General features: G+C 38.6%; 1 protein-coding gene across 1 annotated transcript; it reads right to left on the bottom strand.

Moving 5' to 3' along the window:
• Nucleotides 1-4,088: 4,088 nt before the first annotated feature.
• LOC146763902 (uncharacterized) lies at nt 4,089-6,427 on the bottom strand. Its single transcript, XM_085566511.1, has one exon. It carries the CDS (start codon nt 4,950-4,952, stop codon nt 4,092-4,094), a length of 861 nt encoding a protein of 286 aa, XP_085422637.1. The 5' UTR covers nt 4,953-6,427; the 3' UTR covers nt 4,089-4,091.
• Nucleotides 6,428-22,395: the final 15,968 nt, after the last annotated feature.

The raw sequence follows: 22,395 nt of genomic DNA, 5'->3' as shown, positions 1-22,395 counted from the left end.
TCTAACCTACCACATGCTTTTCTATTATGTTCATCATCATAGTCCAACACAGGGGCATTAATTTGGGTTGATGACTGATCTTCCCGAGCTGAAGTTGCTGTTTCTCCATCTAACACTTGGAATATCTTTCACATAGCTATTAAAGGTACAAACTGCTAGAATGTGGGTGGTACATCCAAAGCCCCATTATTGGCTACAGCTCCTGAGTCTGAACTGTTGTGTAGATGGCCTCCTCATGCAGACCTCTCACCCTGCTTGTCCATCTGCAGCCTGCTTCCCCTCGGGATGTGAAATGGGAAAGATGGAATGTCACCCTGTGGGGGTGGGAGGGAGAGAGTGCAGTGAGACTGCCCTGCTCCAGCCTTCAGCTGGTACATAATTATGAAAGTGTAGGACCAGACAGTTGTGCTCTTCCAACCTGCCTTCCTTGCACTGCAGGAAACAGAAGCCATGGAAAAAGTATCCCTGGCTGGTCATCTAGTCTCTCAATGGGAAATCAGAAGGTTGGTTTTGAGCACAAAATGGGCTTTATCTAAGTGTGAATAAACTGGCATAACATCGTCTACCTTACAAAAATTGTCAGCAATTGACAAAAAAACATGAAACGTGGCAAAAGAGGAATCTTTCTTATTTTAGTGTCTTCAGTTACAAATGTTAAGGAAGGCCACATACGGAAACTGGTAATTCTGAGACTTACCCGTATAAATTCTCTTTCATGTTAATTTTTAATTTGAAGGGCTTCATGGAAAGTAAGAGAAGTCTGAAAAATGACTTGATTAGCAAGATAAACTTTTTCCTAGTGATATCAACTAGTGGCTAATTAGCAATGCAAAGTGTGAGTACAGCTCGGTCATTAAATTTGCCTAACTTAATTGTGTATAAACACAGTAATATAGCCCCATGTTCTATCAATGCCAATATTTTAATAGAGAGGTGAATTGTGGATATGCCCATACATATACTGAGCCCAAATTTTATAATTTTCTGAATACTCACAAATTTTTGTCTTCAGTAAAACTTATGTATTACATGGGATACATTTAAATTTTATTAATATTCTGTACAGCTCAATATGCTCTTGATCATGAATAGGAGACAGGTAACTGACTACTCCTGATTATTCTTCTCTTGTGTTCTCCCTAATGTCTGTTTGAGTAGTTTATGAAACCAAAACCACATCGGTACAACTTAAATGCAAAATTGTGCAATAAACACATTCCTGAAGTTTAGTTAAAACAACCACTAAAAAATATTTTCTACTTGCTAGTACATGAATATGAATATACAGTGAATTTATTAAGAAACTCTGAGAATCCAATTAATTTGGCCTTTATTATTACCATATTGTTTGAAAAATACTTTTATAGCTTATTGCACAATGCAAGATTGGTAACTACAAGAATGCAACAAAAGAATTTTTGGTATTTCTTGCATAAGAATGAGTAACATATTGTTCCATTTCAGTGCCAAATCAAAAGTTAAAAACACCAGGCAGAATCCTAGGGCTTTTAACTCAGTTTTAAATTCTACTTTCCTTGATGAAGTAGACTTTTTCTGTGTACTATAAGGGACTCACTCAAGAGAAGTAACATCACCAGGATAGGCACTTCACAGTTCCCTCCTGGCACAAACTCCTACTGATTGTTCTGTCTCTAAGGCTACCTCTCATGACAAAACAGTGATATATGCCACTTCATACATATCACTGGAACTGTAGAGAACTTCCTCACTGTGAAACAGAAGGTAGCCAGATACTCAACTATTATTTATTCAATGAGAGCTCTAGAAGGTCTTGGTGAATTAGGTGCAAAAGGTCAGAGTAGAGGCATAGTGTTTATTTGCTTGGAAGAGAAAGTGTCAGAAGACATATGGTTTCAGGACTCCAAAAAATAGTAGGAATGCTTCTATGCTTTTTATGACTTGACCAGCTATTACCCATGCACTGATCACCATGCTGACACTAGAGTAATAGTAATTCCACACTATGGAGCTCCACAGGATTACAAACAGAAGTGCCTGGGAAGAATGCAGGGCATGGGACTTTGCCATGATTTGATGTGGGTTTGTCTCCTGCAGGCAAACATCCTCCATGCTTCTAGTGCATCTGAAAGAGACCTTATCTGAAAAAGCCTGCATCAGTCCAAGCGTTCTGAGGAAGCTAAATGGCCGTCTAATACTACCAGCATTCAGATAACAAGGTCAATATTTCCTCCACTATCCCTCACTCCCCCAACAAATCAAAGCACAACTCAAAACATTAGCCAGCTGTTAGACCTTTTCATGTTATTCTGATGGGCATCTCACTTAATAATTTACACATATATACCAATTAAGCTACCCTGTTATCTGTATGTGCCAGTGTCCGTACCCATTATGTCTACATTCTGAGGCATGATGCTACACAAGTTTCTAACAATCTGGACCTCCAAAAATTCTCTTAAATTTGGTATATAAATATACTGAGAACATAATGCATTCATTTCCAAGACAGTTCTGCTATGAAACCCTGAAAGCTGAGACATTGATGTTTGTGTAAAAATCAGAAAATATCAAAGCGTAATGTATCACACCTAAGAGCTGAAAAGATGATAAAATGCAATGAGGGCCATTGTAGCAGAACACTGTTTTCCTTTATCTGTGTTCTTGACACTATACACATCAATATATAATATATGTGTTCAATAAAAGACTTGGTGACATATGTTCTGTAAAAGCCTCATGGTTAAAAATGTGAAAAAGAAAACATAAATATTTGTGTAAGAAAAACTATGTTGGACAAATGACAATAACAGACAACATGTATGAACTATCAGTACTGCATGGGACTGGAAGGAACTGTTTACATTTTCTCATTTTCTGTAATGAGATTACTTAAATAAATTTTTAGCTTTTTCATGAAATAATATGTCACTGAAAACAAACAGGAAGAGGGCAAACACCACTTATTTGATTATATTGACAGGTATCAGAATGGGATATTTCCAGTTGTCAGGGACCTACATGATGATCAATGATAATCCACTTCCTCACCACTTCAGGGCTGACTAGAAGTTAAAGCCCATCATGTAGGGCATTGTCCAAATGCCTTCTTTTAAGGCACTGGCAGACAGGAAGCTTCTTTCAGTGTCTGACCACACTCAGTAAAGAAATGTTTTCTTAGGTTCAGTCTGAACCTCTCCTTATGCAGCTTTGTACTATTGCCACAAGTCCTGTCACTGGATCCCAGAGAGAACAGATCAGCAAACTCCTCTCCACCTTCCCTCCTCAAGAAGCTGTAGAGATCAGTGAAGTTACCCCTCAGCCTATTTCTCTCCAAACTAGACAAACACAGATCTTTCAGCTGCTTGGTATCTGTCACAGGGACAGGTATCCATCTGGCACAGATAGGGCCTCTCTAAGCAGAGCAGAAATACCAGCACTGAGGCTGGATCTGTGGGAGGAAAATCTGTGCTTAAGGGCAGTGTGGTTGCCTTGTCCTGGCTGCTCACCAATTGTGCAGCCTGATGCATGTGCCAGTCTGACATTGTCCCTTCCCAGGGGCTGGACTTGACACTTCTCCTTCATGAACTTCTGGGGGCTCCTGCCTTGGCAGGGTATGACTCTGGGGTGACACAGAGAGCAGCACCAAGTGGTGACTCCAGCCAGGGAGGAAATTGGTCATGGCCGTAGTGAGGCTGCACTGGCTAGCACAGGCTGGTAGGAGAGCAGAGAACCAGATGTGAGGGCAGAGGCTGGCGCTGAAGAGCTCATGAGTGGCCGGGGGTGATGGGCTGTGGGGCACAATCTGGACCTGGAGAACCCTCTGCTGGAAATATCTGCCCTGGGGCTGGCTACAGGAATGGGCCTGGAGCTGGCCATTACTTGTTTGATGGGAGAATAACAAGGACAGAAATGCCACAGTCCTGTTTGTAATGTTGGGACTTTTTTTGAGTTTCCATGCATTCATTTTATTTGGATAGCTGGATATGAGGGGCTGTGAGCCCTGGAGGGTTGTTGCATGCCCCAGCTGGTGGCCCAGACCCATTTGGCTAACTCCCAGATGCAGGGGTGGCTGAAGAGGCCCCAGGGTCCCTTGCCTGCCTCTTCAGAGGTCACCATGGCCCCTCAGGAGAGGGGTCAGTGCCCTGTCTGGAAGTGGAGGACCTGGGAACAGACTCCTCTGGCTCCTCCTGAGGCTCTTCTTGCTCCAACAGCGATGGTAATGGGTATGGGGTAGCTTCTGAAATCCCCATCCATGGCAGAGGGGGTGGTGTTGGGCACCTCATCCATGGTGCATCTTGCAGGGCTGTCAGAAGGGCTTGGACCTGGGCAGGAAGATAGGGCTGGAGGGTGAGCAGATGACAGGCTGGCCTGCTGCACTGTCGCATGGCTGCACGGATAAGCTGTTGTACAAATCTCGCCACATGGTTTTGGAGGGAGATCCCCAGCATCTGGACCAGCTGGTCTTCATTGATTCCATGGCTGGTCAGGATGTCCAGGACAGTGTCCTCCACTAGGTCTGCCTCCATCCAGTTGTTCCTGAAGATCTGCCTCAGCCTTGGTCGGACCCAGATCACCAGGGTATCTAGGGGGCATGGGTAGTCCCGGAAAAGTACCACCCATTCCCCAGGCTGGAGACCTCCCACAGGATGCCTGGGCACTCCTTCTGCAGCCCGTGTTTGGGATGCTCCAGAGAAATGGAGGTCAAGGTGTCTTGGGTCTCCTCTCACTTGGTAGACAATGATGGATGGTGTCTCAGATAGTGCAATTACATGCTCCATGTAGTCATTTTCTGTCTCCATCGAGTGCAGGATGGATAGAATCTTCCTCTTGCAGAGGGGGCACTTAGGTGTGTTCTCTGCCCACTGCAGGATGCAGGTGTAACAGAACTGGTGCAGGCACGGAAATATGTAGCTGATCTTCTTGAAGCTGTCCAGGCAGATGGGACAGCAGCTGTCCATCTCTGTGGGCATGCTCTTCTCTGCAGTGGCCTGAGGGGAGCTGGGGTTATGACTTGCTCCCTTTCACTAGCCTTGCATCAACAAATTTTACTCTAGAAGGGGAAGAAGCACTATGGCCATTGCCTGGACCAAGAAAGAGAGGTAGAAATGCCCTGGTCCCTTAGGAGGGAAACCATCTCAGCTCCCCAGTAGGTTTCTCCCCCCAGCTCACCTCTTCTGCTGCAAGTGCACCTCCTGGGTGTTCCAGATGCCTGAAGCTGGCAGGGAGGGGGAAAAGGATTGAACACAGCTGCAACAAAGAACTGTCCTTGCACAATGACAACATCAAAGATCTCACTGAGCATTCCAAACCTTCCCAAATGCTCAGCAGGAGTCAAAAATTGATAGAATGATTTGGGTTGGACAGGGACCTTCATGATTGTCTGGTTCCAAGCCTCTTGCCACAGTTTAGGCACCTTTGACTAGAACAGGTTACCCAGAGCCCCATCCAGCCTGGTCTTGAGCAACTCCAGGGACAAGATCCACAGCATTCACAACTTCCTAGGCAACCTGTTCCAGTGCCTCACCACCCTAAGAGTAAATAATTCCTTCCTAATATCTAATCTAAACCTACTCTCTTTCAATTTGAACCCATTCCTTTTTGTCCCGTTGCTACATGCCCTTGTAAATAGTCTTGCCTCATCTTTCGTGTAGGTTCCCTTCAGGTACTGAAAGACTGTGGTAGTCACTCCAAAGCCATCTCTTATAAAGGCTAATCAATCACAATTCCCTCAGCCTTTCCTCATAGGTGAAGAGCTCCATCCCTCTAATCATCCTGGTGGCCTCTTCTAGACTCGCTCCAATGTCATTCATATGCTGGAACCCCAGGGCTGATGCAGGGTTCCAGGTGGGCTCTCAGCAGAGCAGAGCAGAGGGGCAGAATCCCCTCCCTCCCCTGCTGCCCACGCTGCTCTGGATGCAGCCCAGGACACCTTTGGCTTTCTGGGCTGGGAGTGCCCACGGCTGGGTCATGTCCAGCCTCCCACCCACAGCACCCCCAAATCCTCACAGGGCTGCTCTCCATCTGCTTATCCCCAGCCTGTGCTGATACCAGAGGTTACTCTGACCAGGTGGAGCACCTTGCATTTGGTCTTGTTAAACCTCATGAGATTCCCATGGGCCCACTTCATGAGCTTGTCTAGGTCCCTCTGGATGACATCCTGCCCTTCAGATGTGTCTGGGAACGAGCTGTCTGGGTGAAACTTGGTGCTCAGCTGTAAGCAGCAAGGGATGATGGGTCACAATCCATCTGTAGGTGATATCACAATGTGTCATCAACATCCATAGTACACTGTCTCAGTACATGCATCTGGGGCTACCTCTACACCAATGCCAGCTCCACTCCCCATCTTGACATCTTATACTCACATTGATGTTATAAGACTGTCACTGAGGCCTTGGCTGTACCTCCCCCAAAGCCCTGCCAGTTTGCCTGGCCATGACAGACGTCTCCAGGCAAATGAAGCATGAGGGCTCACTCACCAACAACTTGTGCCTCCCTGGGAGGCTGCAGGACAAAGTCCCACAGGATCTCCACACACTCCACACTGCTGGCCACCCCTTTGGTCTGTCCTTCTTTCTCCCATGATGTGTCACAGACAGCACTTGGCTTGCTCTGGCATGTATTCTCCTATCTTTGTTCTCTAGCTGGAAGGAGCTAGGGTGATTCCTCTGCTCAACATGTGTCAGACCTCATCCAGGCACTCCACCCTCTTTGGGGTCCTGGAGTCAGATTGACAAATAAAAGGGGCTCCATCCTTTAAAATGAGGATGCTCTGTGAAGCCAGGGCCGGTTCAACATGGAGCAGACAAGGTGTTGGGACATCTTGCAGCACAACCCAGTGTTTCTAAAGATGGGGACATCCCACGTGAAAAGGATGGGAACAGATTCATGGAAGGGTGAGAGATGGTAGCATCTACTGCAACTAGAGAGTTTCAAACTCTCTAGGAGATAAGGAATAAAAACAAAATTGCCGTAAGAATCACTGAAGTGAATTGCCCAGGTCTTCAAATCCTGAGTGGCCATAACCCAGAGCCACTGTCACATAACACAGAGCAACAGTCACAAGCTTGTGAATGGATGCTGGCTGAAGTCCTGGAAGAGAAAGCATTGACAGTAGGAAACACAGCAAAGGAGCAACAGCTTTGAGAAGTTTTTTACTTTCTGGTTGCATTTGGTTCAGCAGCTTTCATAAATTTTTAATTAGGAGAGAATAGAATAGTTCCAGTTGGCAGGGCTATACAAGACTCATCTAGTCCCATTTCCCGATCACACCTGGCCAAAAGTTAAAGCCCATTATTGAGGGTGTTGTCCAAATGCCTCCTTTTAAAGCACCACCAGGTATGGGACATCAACCGTCTTTTTAGGGAGTCTTTTTTGGTGTGCAACCACCCTCCCAGTAGGAAATGCTTCTAAATGTCAACAGGCCAGTTGTTCACCCAGCACAATGTGCACCTGTTCATCTCACAGCTGGACAACTTGTCCAAAAGGATGCTCTAAGGGACAGTATCAAAAGCATTATGAAAATCCAGGAAAACCACATCTACCTCTGCGTCTTTAATCACTAGGCAGGTTACCTAATTGTAGAAATGTCTCAGAATAGCCATACAGGTCTTCCCTTTGTGAATTAGTGCTATGCCTGATGCTTGTGTTTCCTTGAAATGTCTTTCATGACCAGTAGTATCTTCTCCAATTTTATCAGGTGCTGAGGTTAGACTCACAGATCTGTAGTTTCCTGTGTCTTCCAGCACACCTTTCTAAATTGCAATGACTGGACAACCAGTCAGCGGGGACCTCCCCAGATACCCGTGACTTTTGAGTGGGGTCCTGCTGTCACATCCAACAGCTCCTGCAGTACTCTGGATGAATCTCAGCAGGTCTCATGATGCTATGAACAGTCAGGTGATAAAGCTGGCACCTTATAATTTCTGTGCACAAATGAAGAGTCACTGTTCCTGCAGTTGTGGTCCTTCAACTCTGAGGTTTTACCAGTATTATTAAGGGCTGAGGGAAAAAAGCACAGAATATCTCCAGTTTTTCTGTAATTCTATTTGTCACAGAACCATCTTCAACAAGAATTGGTCCATTGTTTTCCTTGAGTCTCCTCTTGCTACTAACATATTTTACAAGTCCTTTGCTGTTGAGCACAACGCTGGCCATTTTCAACTTTTATTGAGTTTTGGCCTTGCATGCCATCTTCTGTGTTTGTGAACATATATGATCTTCCTGCAAGTTCTGATCCTACTTCTAGATATCATCCAATCTTTTTTTCTTCCTGAGTTCCACGAGGAACTGTTAAGCCAAACTGGTTTTCTGTCCCTCTTGCTTGACCTGTGACACAATAGGATGGCCTGCTTCCACACCTATCAACAGTGGTTCTTTAAGACTGACCAGCACCCACAAGGCCTCCAGAGCATATTCCTAGGAGACACTGCAAAATTGCTACTTAGATAGCTGAGAATTTGCTCAATTGAAATTCACAGTAGAAACACTGTTGAACTTTTTTTCTCATTGTATTAAGAATTTTGAACTCAACCATTTCATCATCACTGTGGTCAAGACAAACACCTACCATCACATGCATGAGTACTTCTCTATGAACAAATAACATATATAGGAAGGCATCTTTTCTAGTTGGAGGATTTGTGGCAAGAAATTATCTTCAAGCAGCTCCAGGAATTGCCCAGACTTGCTTGTAACATCTGTATGGTATTTCCAGTAAATATCTGTGAACTTGAAGTCTCCCACAAGTACAAAGGCTAACAGTCTCCAGAGATTTCTCTTAACTTCCTGTAGAATAACTCAACAGTGAAAGTGTTAAAAATAGTATGGAAGGGAGGTACAATCTTTTGGTTTATATATTAATCTGTATCAATTTCTGTATCAACAATAAATTTAACTGTAAGTCCTAGCAGCACAGTGATATAGACACAGAAATCAAAAAGAATGGTTTGTATCTGAGAGTCCACTAAGGAATTTTCTCTTTCTATACCAAGAATATGATACAATCTATACTTGTATATGATTCATATATTATCTCTGCACTAGTATCTCTACATATAAAAAACCCAAAAGCGTGGTCTGTAGATGACATTCAGAGACAGGAAAACCACTTCTGCAGTCTGAATTCTTTAGAAACCACTCTGTTTTTTTTTCATGTCTCTCATCTTCTCTAACAAGTGCAGGTTGAGAAGGAAAATGCTCTTGTTAAAAATGCTACAAACTTCTCACTTTCATGTGTTATGTTTGATGTGAAGAAACAGTTAAGTACCATGTCAGATTGTACAAAAAGTCAGGTTGCTCTCAGAAGATTTTAAGTATGATGTCATATAATGAATCCAAGTAGTAAGAAAAGAGAGCCTCTTGGTCCCAGGTTATCACTGTTTCAATCTGTCGATGCGACATTTGTGAATCTGATGTTTTCACTCACTAGCTTGCTTCATGCCTTTGTTGATTTTATTTTTCCTCTGATAATCCTGTTCATCTTAAACCCATATGATAATGCTTCTTAAGGAAAATATTCTCTTTTTGTTCATGTATAGCCTCAAGAGATTATAGAAATACCCCAGAGACTACATGCCAGACTTCTTTCTCTTCAGCTGTACATACAATAAATGACTGGAAGTGGCCTTTTTTCTTAGAAGAGCATTGGAGTCTGTGTGGGTAACAATGGACTTAGACACACTGCTGCCACTCCAGAGTGATTTCCATGTGTCCCACAATTGTTGACTAAGAGGTTTTTCCCTCCTGTTCATTCCCATGGGCAGATCTCAGAAAATTTCTGTCTATAGCAGTAATGAACTACCTGAAGCTGTTTAACTTTCCCATCCATTGCAGTTAGTTATACGCTCAATTTTTCTACAGGTTGCTGATGATATCTTCTAAAATAAGGAAACCACAGTCATTAGTTCAGTCCTACAAGTAACTGTTGATTAAAACCTCAGTTTAGCCAAAGCCTAATGTCTTGATTTCAGCATCCTTGCTTAGTTTGAAATGTTTCTTTCTTCAACTATCATTATGGTCCTTACTGTCTCTCCTCAAAAAGCATTTATGCATTCTAAGCATAAATGAATAATCCTAGTTAAATTTTAAAAATTGAAATGTTTTGAGTTGATCCTAAAGAAAGCTGACCTCCTTGTTTATTCCTGTTCTACAGACTATACCTCTCAATATCAAACTGAGAATTATGGTGCGTTATATGGAATGCTTTCCATTTATATATAATTTTTTTTTTCATCCAATTGAATCCTTTAGATCATAGCAAAATATGATCCTTTGAGAAGCAGGTACTCCTTAGAAAGGTACTTAAATGTTTGGACAAAGGCTGATTTGTTTTTAGAAGGCTGCACACACACTATTTTTTTTACTCATTCTCTTTTCAAGTATCCCTGATTCAGCTGAAGCCACAGTCTAAAATATCCATGACTGCATATGACAAATGGTAGTTTTCCTGAAGTGCAGTAGAGTGTCTCATTGGAATTTCAGTCAGGACTATTCATGGTTATTAAAGTACTTAGGTAAAGGAAAAAAGAAATACAACTACAGATGTCAATAGTTTTTATTTAAATTCAAGGATGACTGAAAGTCCAAGGGCAGTCTGCAATTCAGTAAAAAGATTACCAAATCTGAGATACGAAAAGAGAGACAGGTTACTGGAATAGGAGGTGTTTTTCTTGGAAATGGTACAGTGTATATGTTTGCCTATCTATTTATAACATGAAACATGACCCAAGCACATTTTTCCTATGCAACATTTTATTAAGTGTTGCACAGCTTTTCAATACTAAGGTAATGGTGAAATACACTTGAAAGTTGCCATTATGAACTGACCCAGTTTTCTCTCAAACTTGTCAAAACCCCTTTAGTAACAATAATGATAATTAATTAACCAGTTTATTGTTCCATCAGGTTTTGGATCTGAGTTGAAAAGAGAATGGTGGGGATTAGTTTTTGTTTCACTGAAAGTGCATTTCTGTAGCTCTCCAAGCTATTTTTTCAGAGTTTGATGCAGAAGCAATGTCTGTTCTAAACTTTTGCTAAATTTATGTCTTAGTACATTTCTGAAGCATTCACTAGAGAAATGGGAGCTCTGATGTTCTTGTCTGTGACCATTTTACCACTCAAAGGTTATGGGAAAGAACATTAAAATGGGATAAAGAGCAACTGAATTTGCAAAGAAATCAAAAGAATTTCCCTCAGTATAGCTGATTAAGTACAGCATCAGGCAGAAAGTTAAGTAAACATACAGTCTTAGAAGAAAAGAGACCCTGCACTAGGGGAAAAGACTCCTTTGGTTCCTATAAAAAGAATTGCTAGATGGCAAGTCTAATTCTCTCAAGAACTTTGTTACAAGCTTTGCTGCAATTTTTGTGCTCAACATTTGGAGCTTATCCTGTCAAGTAGAAAGTACAATGACATGCAGCATGAAACATTTCAGTTTCTATGACAAATGCCACTTGAACATGGGCTTTGCTTTTAATTTAGAACATTGTAAACACACTAGGGGAAACTAGTTTTGATCATTTGCCAAATATTGCACAAGTATTTAGACTAATAAATAGTCTTCTATAACAGGAAATGTACTGTATATTTTATGTGTTCCCACAATTTTTAAGAGAAGACTCATCCCTTCTGTTTCACAGATGTTTACAGAGAAAAAGACCCTAAACTAGATAAAATAGCATATATTATTATCCAAAAAATATTTCAATAATCAGCTAAAGAATTAGGGAACATTAAGAGTACTTTATAAATAAGAGTACATTTTAACTATTTTGCCCACTTAATAATCCTTCAGACCCCAGGTTAAAGTCTTGTCTAACTGAATAAAATGAGATGTATAGTTAAGAAAATAATCGTAGGGTCTATCATCTCATTATTTTCATTGTGAAAATTAAAGTAAGGCACATTTCAGGTGTAAGGAAAACCAACTGTTCTAATTTCCTATGCCATCATTACAACATGTGGATCAGACCTATGAATGTACACTGAACACTGTATTCTGTCTCATATTGCTGTTACCAATGATATGATATAGATGTAGATCTAAGGGTTTTGTTTTCTAAACTTTGCACTGTACTCTCATTTTTGTATCCAAAATGTCTCAGGAAGGGAGTGAGCCCAAACAACCTCTGTGCCTTCTAAGCTTGACAAAAGCTCTCTTATTCACATTCCCTTGCCTATTATCTTGAAGGGCTGATAGTATGGAAAAAGCAAAAATAATTCCAAACGTGAGAAGAATGGTTCTACTTGTAACCCTCCAAATTGTGGGGAGGGGTGGGTGGATCTGGCAATGTAGGTGTGTGTGGTGCATATTAGATCAAGGAATGTATTGTTTTCTTTATTTATGTTTTCACACAACAAAGATGTTCTGTGGTTAACAGAGGTAACTTCAGCTAAATTCTGCAGAAATTTGGTGTGACTTTGGGGAAGTTATAGAACAGTATGCAGACTGCTTAGCAAGTTCTTGGGATGCATTCGTAATAATGTCTTGGTGCAGAGAGCAAAGTATTGAGCAGTAGTGAAAGAGATTTTAACTTTCATTCTCACCAAGAAGTTTGAGGATGTTGAGAGGGCAAAGTAAAAGGACTATGAACCATGACATGAGGGCTGATTTTTTTTTAAAAAAAGATGGTGCAATGTTACATGGAATCAGCAAACTGGAAAAAAAAGGCAGAAATCAGGACATCAAGTCAAAGAAGTAGAAGGTTTAGTAAAACTGCTAAAACAGCAATACTAAGGACAGAAAGTAGGTAAATGTAGGAAGGGAGCAATTTGCTTAATGATGGATTTCACTGGCATCAAACATAAGGAAAACATACCAAAGGTGGAAACTAGCTTCAGGTATGTAAACACATATAGAGATCTGAGGTAGAAAATGAGTGAAATACATCACCAGGAACAAGAACATCAGCACTGTAAGGCTGAGAATGGACTTGCTGCTCTGTTTCAAGAAAAGGAACAGAAAATATTGATATATAATGCACAAAATTAATGGGTTTCATATTTTTTGATTAGTTTTCACTAACAACATTAAGATAAGCATGAGGTCAAGACAATATCTGTACAGGACAGCATGAGAATAATTCACTGAACTTGATACTTCCAAATTGGCAGCCACCAAGTATTTCACCTGTTAATACAACTTCAAACTAATGTTTGTTGAGATCCTTGCTCAAACAATCATCTGAAGATATCTCAGAATTTGTGATAGCTATTCTTGAGTAATGGGGTAAAACCCTAGGGAGAAAAAAAAAATTCTTCTTTTAAAAATGGGAGGCATGCTGAGAAATTATGAATCAATCTACTTGCCAACACTACCAAGTTAGTGAGGTAATGGGTGAAAGTACACTGGAGTTCATAATGAACAAATGAATCTCTCCTACTCTATTACAGATGTCTATGAAGAAGGGAAGAATAAATAGATGGTATATATCTTGAATACTGTAAGGGTCTTTTTTCTCATGACAGCTGCATTCTAGGTCAGGGATGTGTGCTCAAGATTGAATTGCTAAGATGGGGATGGCAAAAACACGTACATGAAAACTCACTGTAAGTTACCCATTTTTTAATCTAAACAAAACCTGCAACTACTTTCCTATGTCAAATATTTTCAGTAAAATTACAAATTGTAATAATGTGCCTATAAAATTTGGAGACAATCTGAAGCCATAAGAGACTGTATAAAGTGAAAGAGGTTTAAGACTGAAAATGGTGTTGGCAAAATTGGAAAAAGGATATGCAAGTGAATGGATGATACTCAACAGTAAACACAAGGTCCTTTATTCAAATGATTATGTTCAATTGCACAATTGTGTGATGAGCATGAACTGCCTCACAACAAGCCTCCATGGGTGTGACCTATGACTCGCCTTACCAGTTGATCGTGAGTTAATAAGATCATGATGTTGGAAGAAAAGCATATTGGGACATACAAACAGAAACAGTTTAAAAGATGTAGAAAAAAAAAATCTGCATTATTATGGCTTTTATTATTTTTTTTTTTTTTCAGTTTTGGACAGTACTTTCAAGAAGAATACAAAGCAAAATCTGAACAATAAGAGAGAACCCAGAATAGGGCCATGAAATGCTCACCAAATGCAGGACCTACACAAAAAGCTGCAAAAACTAAGGTTAATTATCCTGAAAAACAAAAAAAAAGACTAAGACTAAAGAGTAATACAGACAACAATGTTCATGTATATAAAATGTTTCTGCAAAGATAAAGATAATCAGTGTCTATTCAATGGCGATAAGATGAGAAGCAATAGGCTTCAACAAAAGCTAGAAAAGTTAGAACTGCTCAATAAAAACAACTCACATTAAGAATGTGTTGAAAAGTGCTGGACCAGATAATTTGTGAAGGCTATGAAGTGTCCCTTGCTGGACATATTTAAAGGCATCTTAGATAAGGATTTGTCAGGATGTTAGTTTTTTTGAAAAGGGGATAAATAGTCTATTTCTTGAAGCTCCTTTAGACCAACCTTTGTGCAGTTCTGTAATCTGTCTTTGCTCTAGTTGCTTATGTCAACTAAACTTCTCTGCCTCAGAATGAATGTATAAAAATCAGTATTTGCAATGGAACAGTGCTAATCAGATTGCTGTTTTATAAGTACAATAAAGAATCAATGTTTAGATAATTTTCAAGGAACTCATGCAGTTATCTGCAGCTATACAAATTATGTGTGCCCCTGCTTGGGAAAATAGGCTCAGCTGTACTTGGATTTACCACTGCCAGCAATGGCATAGACTCACAGAATCACTGGACATCTCAAGCTGGAAGAGACACATAAGGATCATGCAGTCCAACTCCTTGCTCACCACAGAATTACATAAAAATTAATGTACAACAAAATTATACATAGTAGTGGAGATGCCATGGAATGTGAAAAAGGAATATTCCCAGTCCTTACTAAGATGGGCAAGATGGTTGTATGGTTGACTGTCTTACACTAAGTGTTAGCATTTTACTTTTATCCACACCTTCTGTTCATAAATTTTTTTTTTTTTTTCAGTTTATCACTACTGTTATAAGTAAAAACTTACAGAGTGAAATTTAATATAATTGGATGGCATGTTATTTTTTTATAGCATATAAAAATACATACAGAGCCTTTATGATTTGCTCTGGGTCTGACTTTGGGCACTACTGAAAATTTACTGTTCTCTTATAATACAAGAAAATGCCAGAGAGGAGTTCAGCTATCTCTGCTCTCTGAATGCTTTTTGAATTGTGGCTTTATTCTAGAAATACATGGTTTTTATAATCACACTGTTTGAAAGGAATATTTGATTTATAAATTATTTTCATTATCTTTAAGATTTGCTATTACACTGTATCTGACTCCTACTTAATGAAACACTTATCTCACCTCATCAATTCTTGTTTGAAATGTCAAATCATTGCTATTTTTTATTGCATAACAATAAGAAATAAATTAGTAAGAAAACCCAATTGCTTTTAAAAACTTTTGCTATTGGATGAAAATTTGCCTACAAATCTAAGAAGGAATTTGATTTACTTAAAAAGTTAGATAAACAGAAAGCTGTAATAACTTACATTTATAATATGAAAAATCTGTACAGTCCAAAGAAGATGGTTTTGAAACATTAGTTAGCCTGTAGTAGTAGAAATACATAGGAATTACTTTGGAAAACACCATTCTTAAGATGAGGCATTTATAATACCTTTGACTAGACATAATTTTTTTTTATTTACGACACTTTTCCTTACTTTGATTTCAAATAATGAAGCACAGACACCAGCATTGGAAAAATCCAGTAAAGTCACATCTACCACCAATGCAAAAGGACATGCTCTCCACTATTTTTCCAGGATAATATAAAAATGTTCAAATTTTTGGATTATTCATATTGTAGAAATGCCCCTACTTGTTTTCATTTACACGAATTTGATTTCTCCTAATACATTTCAAATACAGGTTTTCTATTTCCAACTGTACCATGTACCACTGTAAATGCACATCTGCCTAGACTCAGTATCCTTCCTTGATTTTTTGAGTCACCCCTCCTCAGTTACCTTATTTTTTAAGGAACATGGGTTTCTCAGACTGAGGACCTAAAAATTTCTAAAATTAAGACCTTTTTATGTACTTGAAATAAGCAGTAAAATCCACAGTCACTTCCAAATGCAAACAATTGGAATTGCATTATGCCTTTCTAGTAACACAGTTAATGAGAAAAATACATCTAAATTAACTTCAAGGCCGAGGGGGCAGAAGAACTATTCATAATTCAGATTAAAATGATACACAAAAAAACTGAGAAAACTTTTTTCCCAGGGTGAAATAAAGTAAAATCTTGCTCCTAATGTAGTCATAAGGGATATAGCCATTCAGTTCAGTGGTACCAGGATTTTTACTGTGTTAATACTTGAAACATATTAAATACTTTTAATTTCAGCTGAAAACACTGTGGAGGTGTTATTTTTCATAGAGCTGAATACATAAAAATGTTATCTTTTATGAATTATCCAAAACCAATCCAGTTTCAGTTGTCTGATTTAATTTAAAACCTCAAATTAAAAAATTTACAGTACTTTGTATTAAAAGTTTCTGATGTATACAAAACCTGAATATATATCCTTTTTTTTTTTTTTTCCTTTTTTCTTTTTTCTTTTCCTTCTCTTCCAATAATGTTTTGTTGTTTGTCTGCCAAGTCTTGTAAAAAGAATTATTTTCTTTGGAAATCTTTGGAAACTCCTACATGTAAAAAAGAAAATAATTCAGTAGCATTGTAGCATAACAAAAGTAATAGCCAGCAATGCTAAGGCATAACTGGGGAATTGAATCTGAGCACACTGTGAAACCATTTAGGGGAAAAAAGGATTAGCAAAATGCATATAATTTAGCTTGTGTAATTTGTCATTAAGTAGAGAAAAACAAATAGGTTGGAGGTGAAAGTTCAGTTTTATGAAAAGTTGTTCCCGTATGTTTAGTGCTTATTAGGAAGGAAAACTGAAGGTCTTACAGTCAATTTTGGCATTTTCCTGGGAGAAGGTGAGAAATTTTCTTTCCCTTTGTAGCAAGCATCTTGCAGCAGTTTTGGGAATTGTTGAGATCACGACTGCATTTACTTTCCATTTGGCCTCATGGAAACCTTGTTAGTGTGATTTCTGCACACAAAGTATTCTTAGAGAGGCAGAATAAAGAAAGGTCACCCTACAAATTACCTGAGAAATTTCACAGGCCCTTTATGACTGACAAGCCCAGCGCCCCAGATAATTAATTGATCTTACACTATATTTCTTGAAAACTTTTATGGATACATTTGGACAACAGAAATTGAGAGTTAGAGTGAGTTTGCTAATTATTTTTCCTCCATCCTTGATGTCTCTCATACAGTTGGCTACGCCATCTTGAACAAAAGGTTTTTTCCTCTTTTATGTCTAAGCTCACACAACCTTTCTATGTGAGAACATGGCTCCAACTGATGCTAATATGTCATACAATGTTATTCATATTATTTTTGATAATCTTGCATAACTTGAATGAATAACTTACCTTAGACCAGTACTTTGTACCACCAAAAGGAAAAAAAACCGTAAATGTGTACAGTCAGAACCTTGTTTTAGTCCTTATAGTCAATATATATAAAATGTAGCTTTAAAAGTGCTTTCAAACATATTTAGCAGATATTTGCATGGATTTAATTACTTCTGTGATACTGCCTCAATATTGCCATATGGCACCACTTTTCTTTAAGACACATTTGTGTTTTGACATGGCTTATTTCTAAATTTTAGGTCCTTCAAGATAGAAATACTACAACTTAGCCTGTCTGCATGACTTTTGACAGAAGGATGAAAAGCCAGCAAAAGGCACATCCTTGGCACTGCAGTGATGTCACTGATAAAGTGTAGTACTCTGTAAAAAGACATAGAGATGATAAAAGGGCTAGCTGGCATTTCTTTCAAGACATTAGTTTCCTCCAAAAATCTCAGAAATTACTGGGGCATTTGGGTTTAAACTTAGACAGAGCCTGTGGCAGGTATTCACCGTACCAAATCTTAGTTTGAATGGCTACACTTATTACAAGAGTAAAATGTTTCATAGTGTGAACAGGGGGACAAATGTAGGCATTGGCTAGCATTGGTATATAGCATGAAATAGTTTGCTGCTTTTGCTCTGCAAATATGGAGAAGAAACAGTGTGTCTGTATCAATAGCTCTGTGCCAAAGTCAGCCTCCAAGTAGTCAAATGTCTCTCATCTATTCTGCATCCCACACACAAGTGTGTGTGGGAATGCTTGTAAATTTAATGAAGTGCTGACTGAAAGAAGTTTATGCCTGGCTTCCAATTAAATACTAATAAGATAAGCTTCGGCAGCATAAACTCCTTGTTATTATGAAGATGGATTATGTTAGCTATCAGCAACCTCTGACCTCCCAGCTTTAAAACATTGCCAATATTTTTTTTCAGTGGGACTCTCCATTGATTCCAACGAGGTTTGGATTGGTGTCTTAGACGTGCAGCTGTTGCTGTTACAGGGTAAGTATTGAAATACCACACAAAACCAGTACAAGAAGTGGTTTATGAATCTATTTTGTACAAAAATCTAACCTGGAGGTTGAACAGAAACAAGAGGATAGCTGGTCCTTTTTCTTAGATCCCCCAGGTCATATGTAGAGGTGGTTCTCCATCTATTCAGATCAAATCACATGGCTCCAAGATTAGGAAAGATCTGGTCTTTTAGAAAAGGTACAGAACAAAAATGGGTTTACATTCTCCATCTCCACCTGCACCCTTTATGAAGCCGCCTGTATGACATATCTTTAATGTAGGCACTTTGGCCTTTGTTACTCTGTACAAATATGATAGTGGTATCATGATAGAGAATATTTCAACACATATTTAGGACACCTAGGTGCACTGCTGTGCTCTACACGATTTTGGAACCTCCATGAAAAAAGGTGGGCATTTTAAGACTGGGATAGCCAAAAAAGCAATGTAAGTAGCAAACAGTCTAAGGTAGCCAATAGGGAAATACTGAGGAAAAAATATATTTCAAATACCTTATCCTATCCACAAAGCTGTTTAATCCTGTTAAGAAGAAACAAATTGCTTTGCCATTTATTGGGATTTGAACAAATATATTCAGAAGGCTGCACCATCTCCCTATTTTTTTTTTCAAAATTGCTGTCTTCAAATGGTTGCAATTATCTGTTTCTTACCTTTGTTGCTAGTTTTCTATTAGTAAAAGTGTAACAGCTGGTTACATTCTATGGTGGAAATGAGAATGTAGCTCACTTGGTGCCACTGAGCATCTTGTAAGTGCATTTTTACTCAAAGACATACTGTATCTGACAAGTCTGACAGACCACATAATACAGCTAGTAAGAAGTTTCAGCCAACACATGTAATTGAAGACTTGGATACAGTAAAAATGACTAAAACGACATGCAAAAGCTGATCTCAGAAAAATGTCATTTTGTGAACATACCAACATTAATTTGAATAAATCTTTAAATGGAGCTTCATTAACTTTTCCAGTAATGAATAAAGAATATATGTACCAACTCTTAATTAAAATGTATTTATTTTCTAATCATTAAATTAAAAAAACCTATCATCTTTACATCTAGTTCACTATTGTGTCTATTTTGTGTACTTTCTTTTTTGTATATATAATAGTTCAAGGTTGGTTATGATACACTTGTACATGTATTTTACATACAACTCTAAAAACAACACTCTGTATTAAGAAAGAGAAATTTCCTCCAATAGCCTTCAGTAATAAAACACTCTTTGTCTATCCCTATGTACTTTTTCCTTTTAGCTTGTTATGTAAGCTTTATTATTTGAACACTGATTTTCTTTTCTAGTCAGTTTTTAAAAAAATATTTGATTGTGTTATGAAGTTCTAAGTGAATTTGTGACATCAATCACTTCCATGACAACAGACTGACACTTTAAACACAGGATTATGATGAATCCAACACAGGACTGAGTAGAAGGGAAACGAGACCATGAGCAAGCAAAATTTCATTAGACTCATTAGAGTCTAGATTTCATTAGATTTCATTAGACTGTTCAAAAAGTAGAGAAAAGAATATAAATGCTCAATACACTTCCACTTTTTAGCATTAAAATTCTGTGTGGTGGACCATATAGTGGTTATTTATTTCAGATGTTTAAAATATTTGATGTAACCTCTGTGGAACTCAGACATTGCCAAATATTTCAGACATACTCATTAGACTTATTTGTGTGTACTTAACTCAAAACATGGTGGTTTTCACGACTACTCACAGTCTCCATAGGCTCAGTAGAGGTAGTAGGCCCTCATCGCCTCTGAAAAATCATGCTGGGAACATTTCAGGCTTAATTTTGAAAAACTGGAACACAGGCAACTGTTTGGAAATATGGCTGTGGATTAATTTGTCTTGGTAAGTTTATGTTAAGAAATTATACATGTTTAACTTAATGAATCAAAAAAGCACTTATTTTAAAAAATCTTTTTAGTTCAGCACAATCCAATTTACATAATGAGAAAAAAAAAGGTCTGTCTTCTGTAAATGGCACTTTCTGTAGCTGAATTCTGTTGTTATGAAGCACCTTGAGTATACTGCAGATACACACATGGACGTAGATTTCTGTTGGGTCAAACTCTTTGTTTTCCAGACTAAAGAGCTACAAGTTGCATAAGAAATTTAAGTAAAAATCTCCTTCCAGGGTCAAAGCAGACTTCAGTGGTTCTATCTTGTTCCAACCTCATCCTACAGTGCATACAACTGAAACTATACTGACAAGGCTCATAGTAACACTGAGGAACCAGCTGTGCTGATATCAAAACTAAAAAGAAAATGACAAAAGTTTTATTCTGTGGTGAAGCTATGGTATTATAAGTTTCTGTGCAGTGGCTACTGGAAGGATTGTGTAGTCCTGTTCTGTTCAAGATGCACGAATTCAGAGAAGTATGACATATTCCTTGTGAACTTTGCTGGCAGAGGGTGCCCAGATGAGATAGTAGAAAGATGCTGAGGACATTTAATACCTCCATTGCAAAAAATATCAATATAAAGTCCTAATTAGAGCCTGATTGATACATGGATTAAGAATAGTATGTAGAACTGTCCCAATATACCCAATTGTATTAAATATATATTCCAGTTTTCAGTTTACTAGCTCTTCTGAACATCTTGAGAACCATTTTTTCACTAAGTAGTTTTAATATACTGTTTCAGAATATGGAAATGCCCCATTCTTGTACAAGCTTCTTTCACCTATTGTTAGACTGCATCTTCCACAGGATAATGACATGTCTGAAGGACTTCAATGAAGAGGAGAACCATATTCTAAACTTTTTTTTCAGATACACTTGTTGAAACAGCACATATGCTGCAAAGTTTCTGAATGTTAGGGGCCATTTTTGAAGAAGAAGCCTGTGGGCAATATTAGTTCAACATACTGACCTAGTCTAGAAAGTTTGGTCTACTTTTTTTAAAGTCTTAGACATAGTATATTGTGTTCTGCTTAGCAGGTAAAACATACTTCACCATGCATAAAGGATTATAATTTCACCTCCCAGACATAAAATGATATACACAAAAAGATATACTATCTAGAAAGAAAATGTTAACTATGACTTTGCAAACAGGTGGGATTTTGTTTTGTTTTGTTTTGTAGATATGTTTTCTTTAATTGAGGTTTAATTTTAAATAATTGCAAAAATTGATTCCTAGATGAGATCCTATTATTTACAGATCCACAAAAACAAATTCCTTATGGAATGCTGTATGAAGCAAAGTGACACAGAGTCCCCAGGCAGGTGCAAAGGAGAGCTGCTTTATTGCAAAAACCAGGCCTTTTCAAGAAGTTAGCTGGTTATCAGTTTATACAGTTTTAAGGCACAACCAATGACCATACACCACGATGTGGACACGTGGCAGTCATGCAGCTTATCTCTCACGTCTCTCCCAGCTCTCCACCCCTATTCCAACTGAGTCACTCAAAATCAGTTCCCTTCTACTTAGCCTAAGTAAGAGGCTTGAACCAGGATTTTGCAAGGGTAACAAGGCCCTTATTTTGTACATGCAACAGAATGCTAAGAAATTAGAAAGTCTAAAAAATTATGTGTTGGAAGTGGCTGTTCACTGGCATTGGTGAAAAACTCTGTATTGAGTCTGTGACCAGGCACATAAATGCATGCTAGCCACGTAGTACACATATTTCTTTCTTTTTCATATACCAATTGCTAGGTTCATTGTTCTTCATCTTAAGGATCCTGCTTTCTTACATAGACAAGTGACTTACAATGGGGTGATTAAATAGAAGAAAAGCTATGATGAATCCATTTTGACAAAGGAGAGTCCTTTGCTTATGTAGTTTCCCAATTCATCTGTTCTTGAATCCATGTGAGATGAGAAGACTATGATTATTTAACCTTTGCTCTTTC

This window comes from Lonchura striata, chromosome Z, assembly GCF_050655825.1.
Source record: "Lonchura striata isolate lonStrDom1 chromosome Z, ASM5065582v1, whole genome shotgun sequence".
Classification (NCBI taxonomy): Eukaryota; Metazoa; Chordata; class Aves; order Passeriformes; family Estrildidae; genus Lonchura; species Lonchura striata.
Note: the sequence above shows the minus strand (reverse complement) of the source record. Positions and strands in the feature narration are given on the sequence as shown.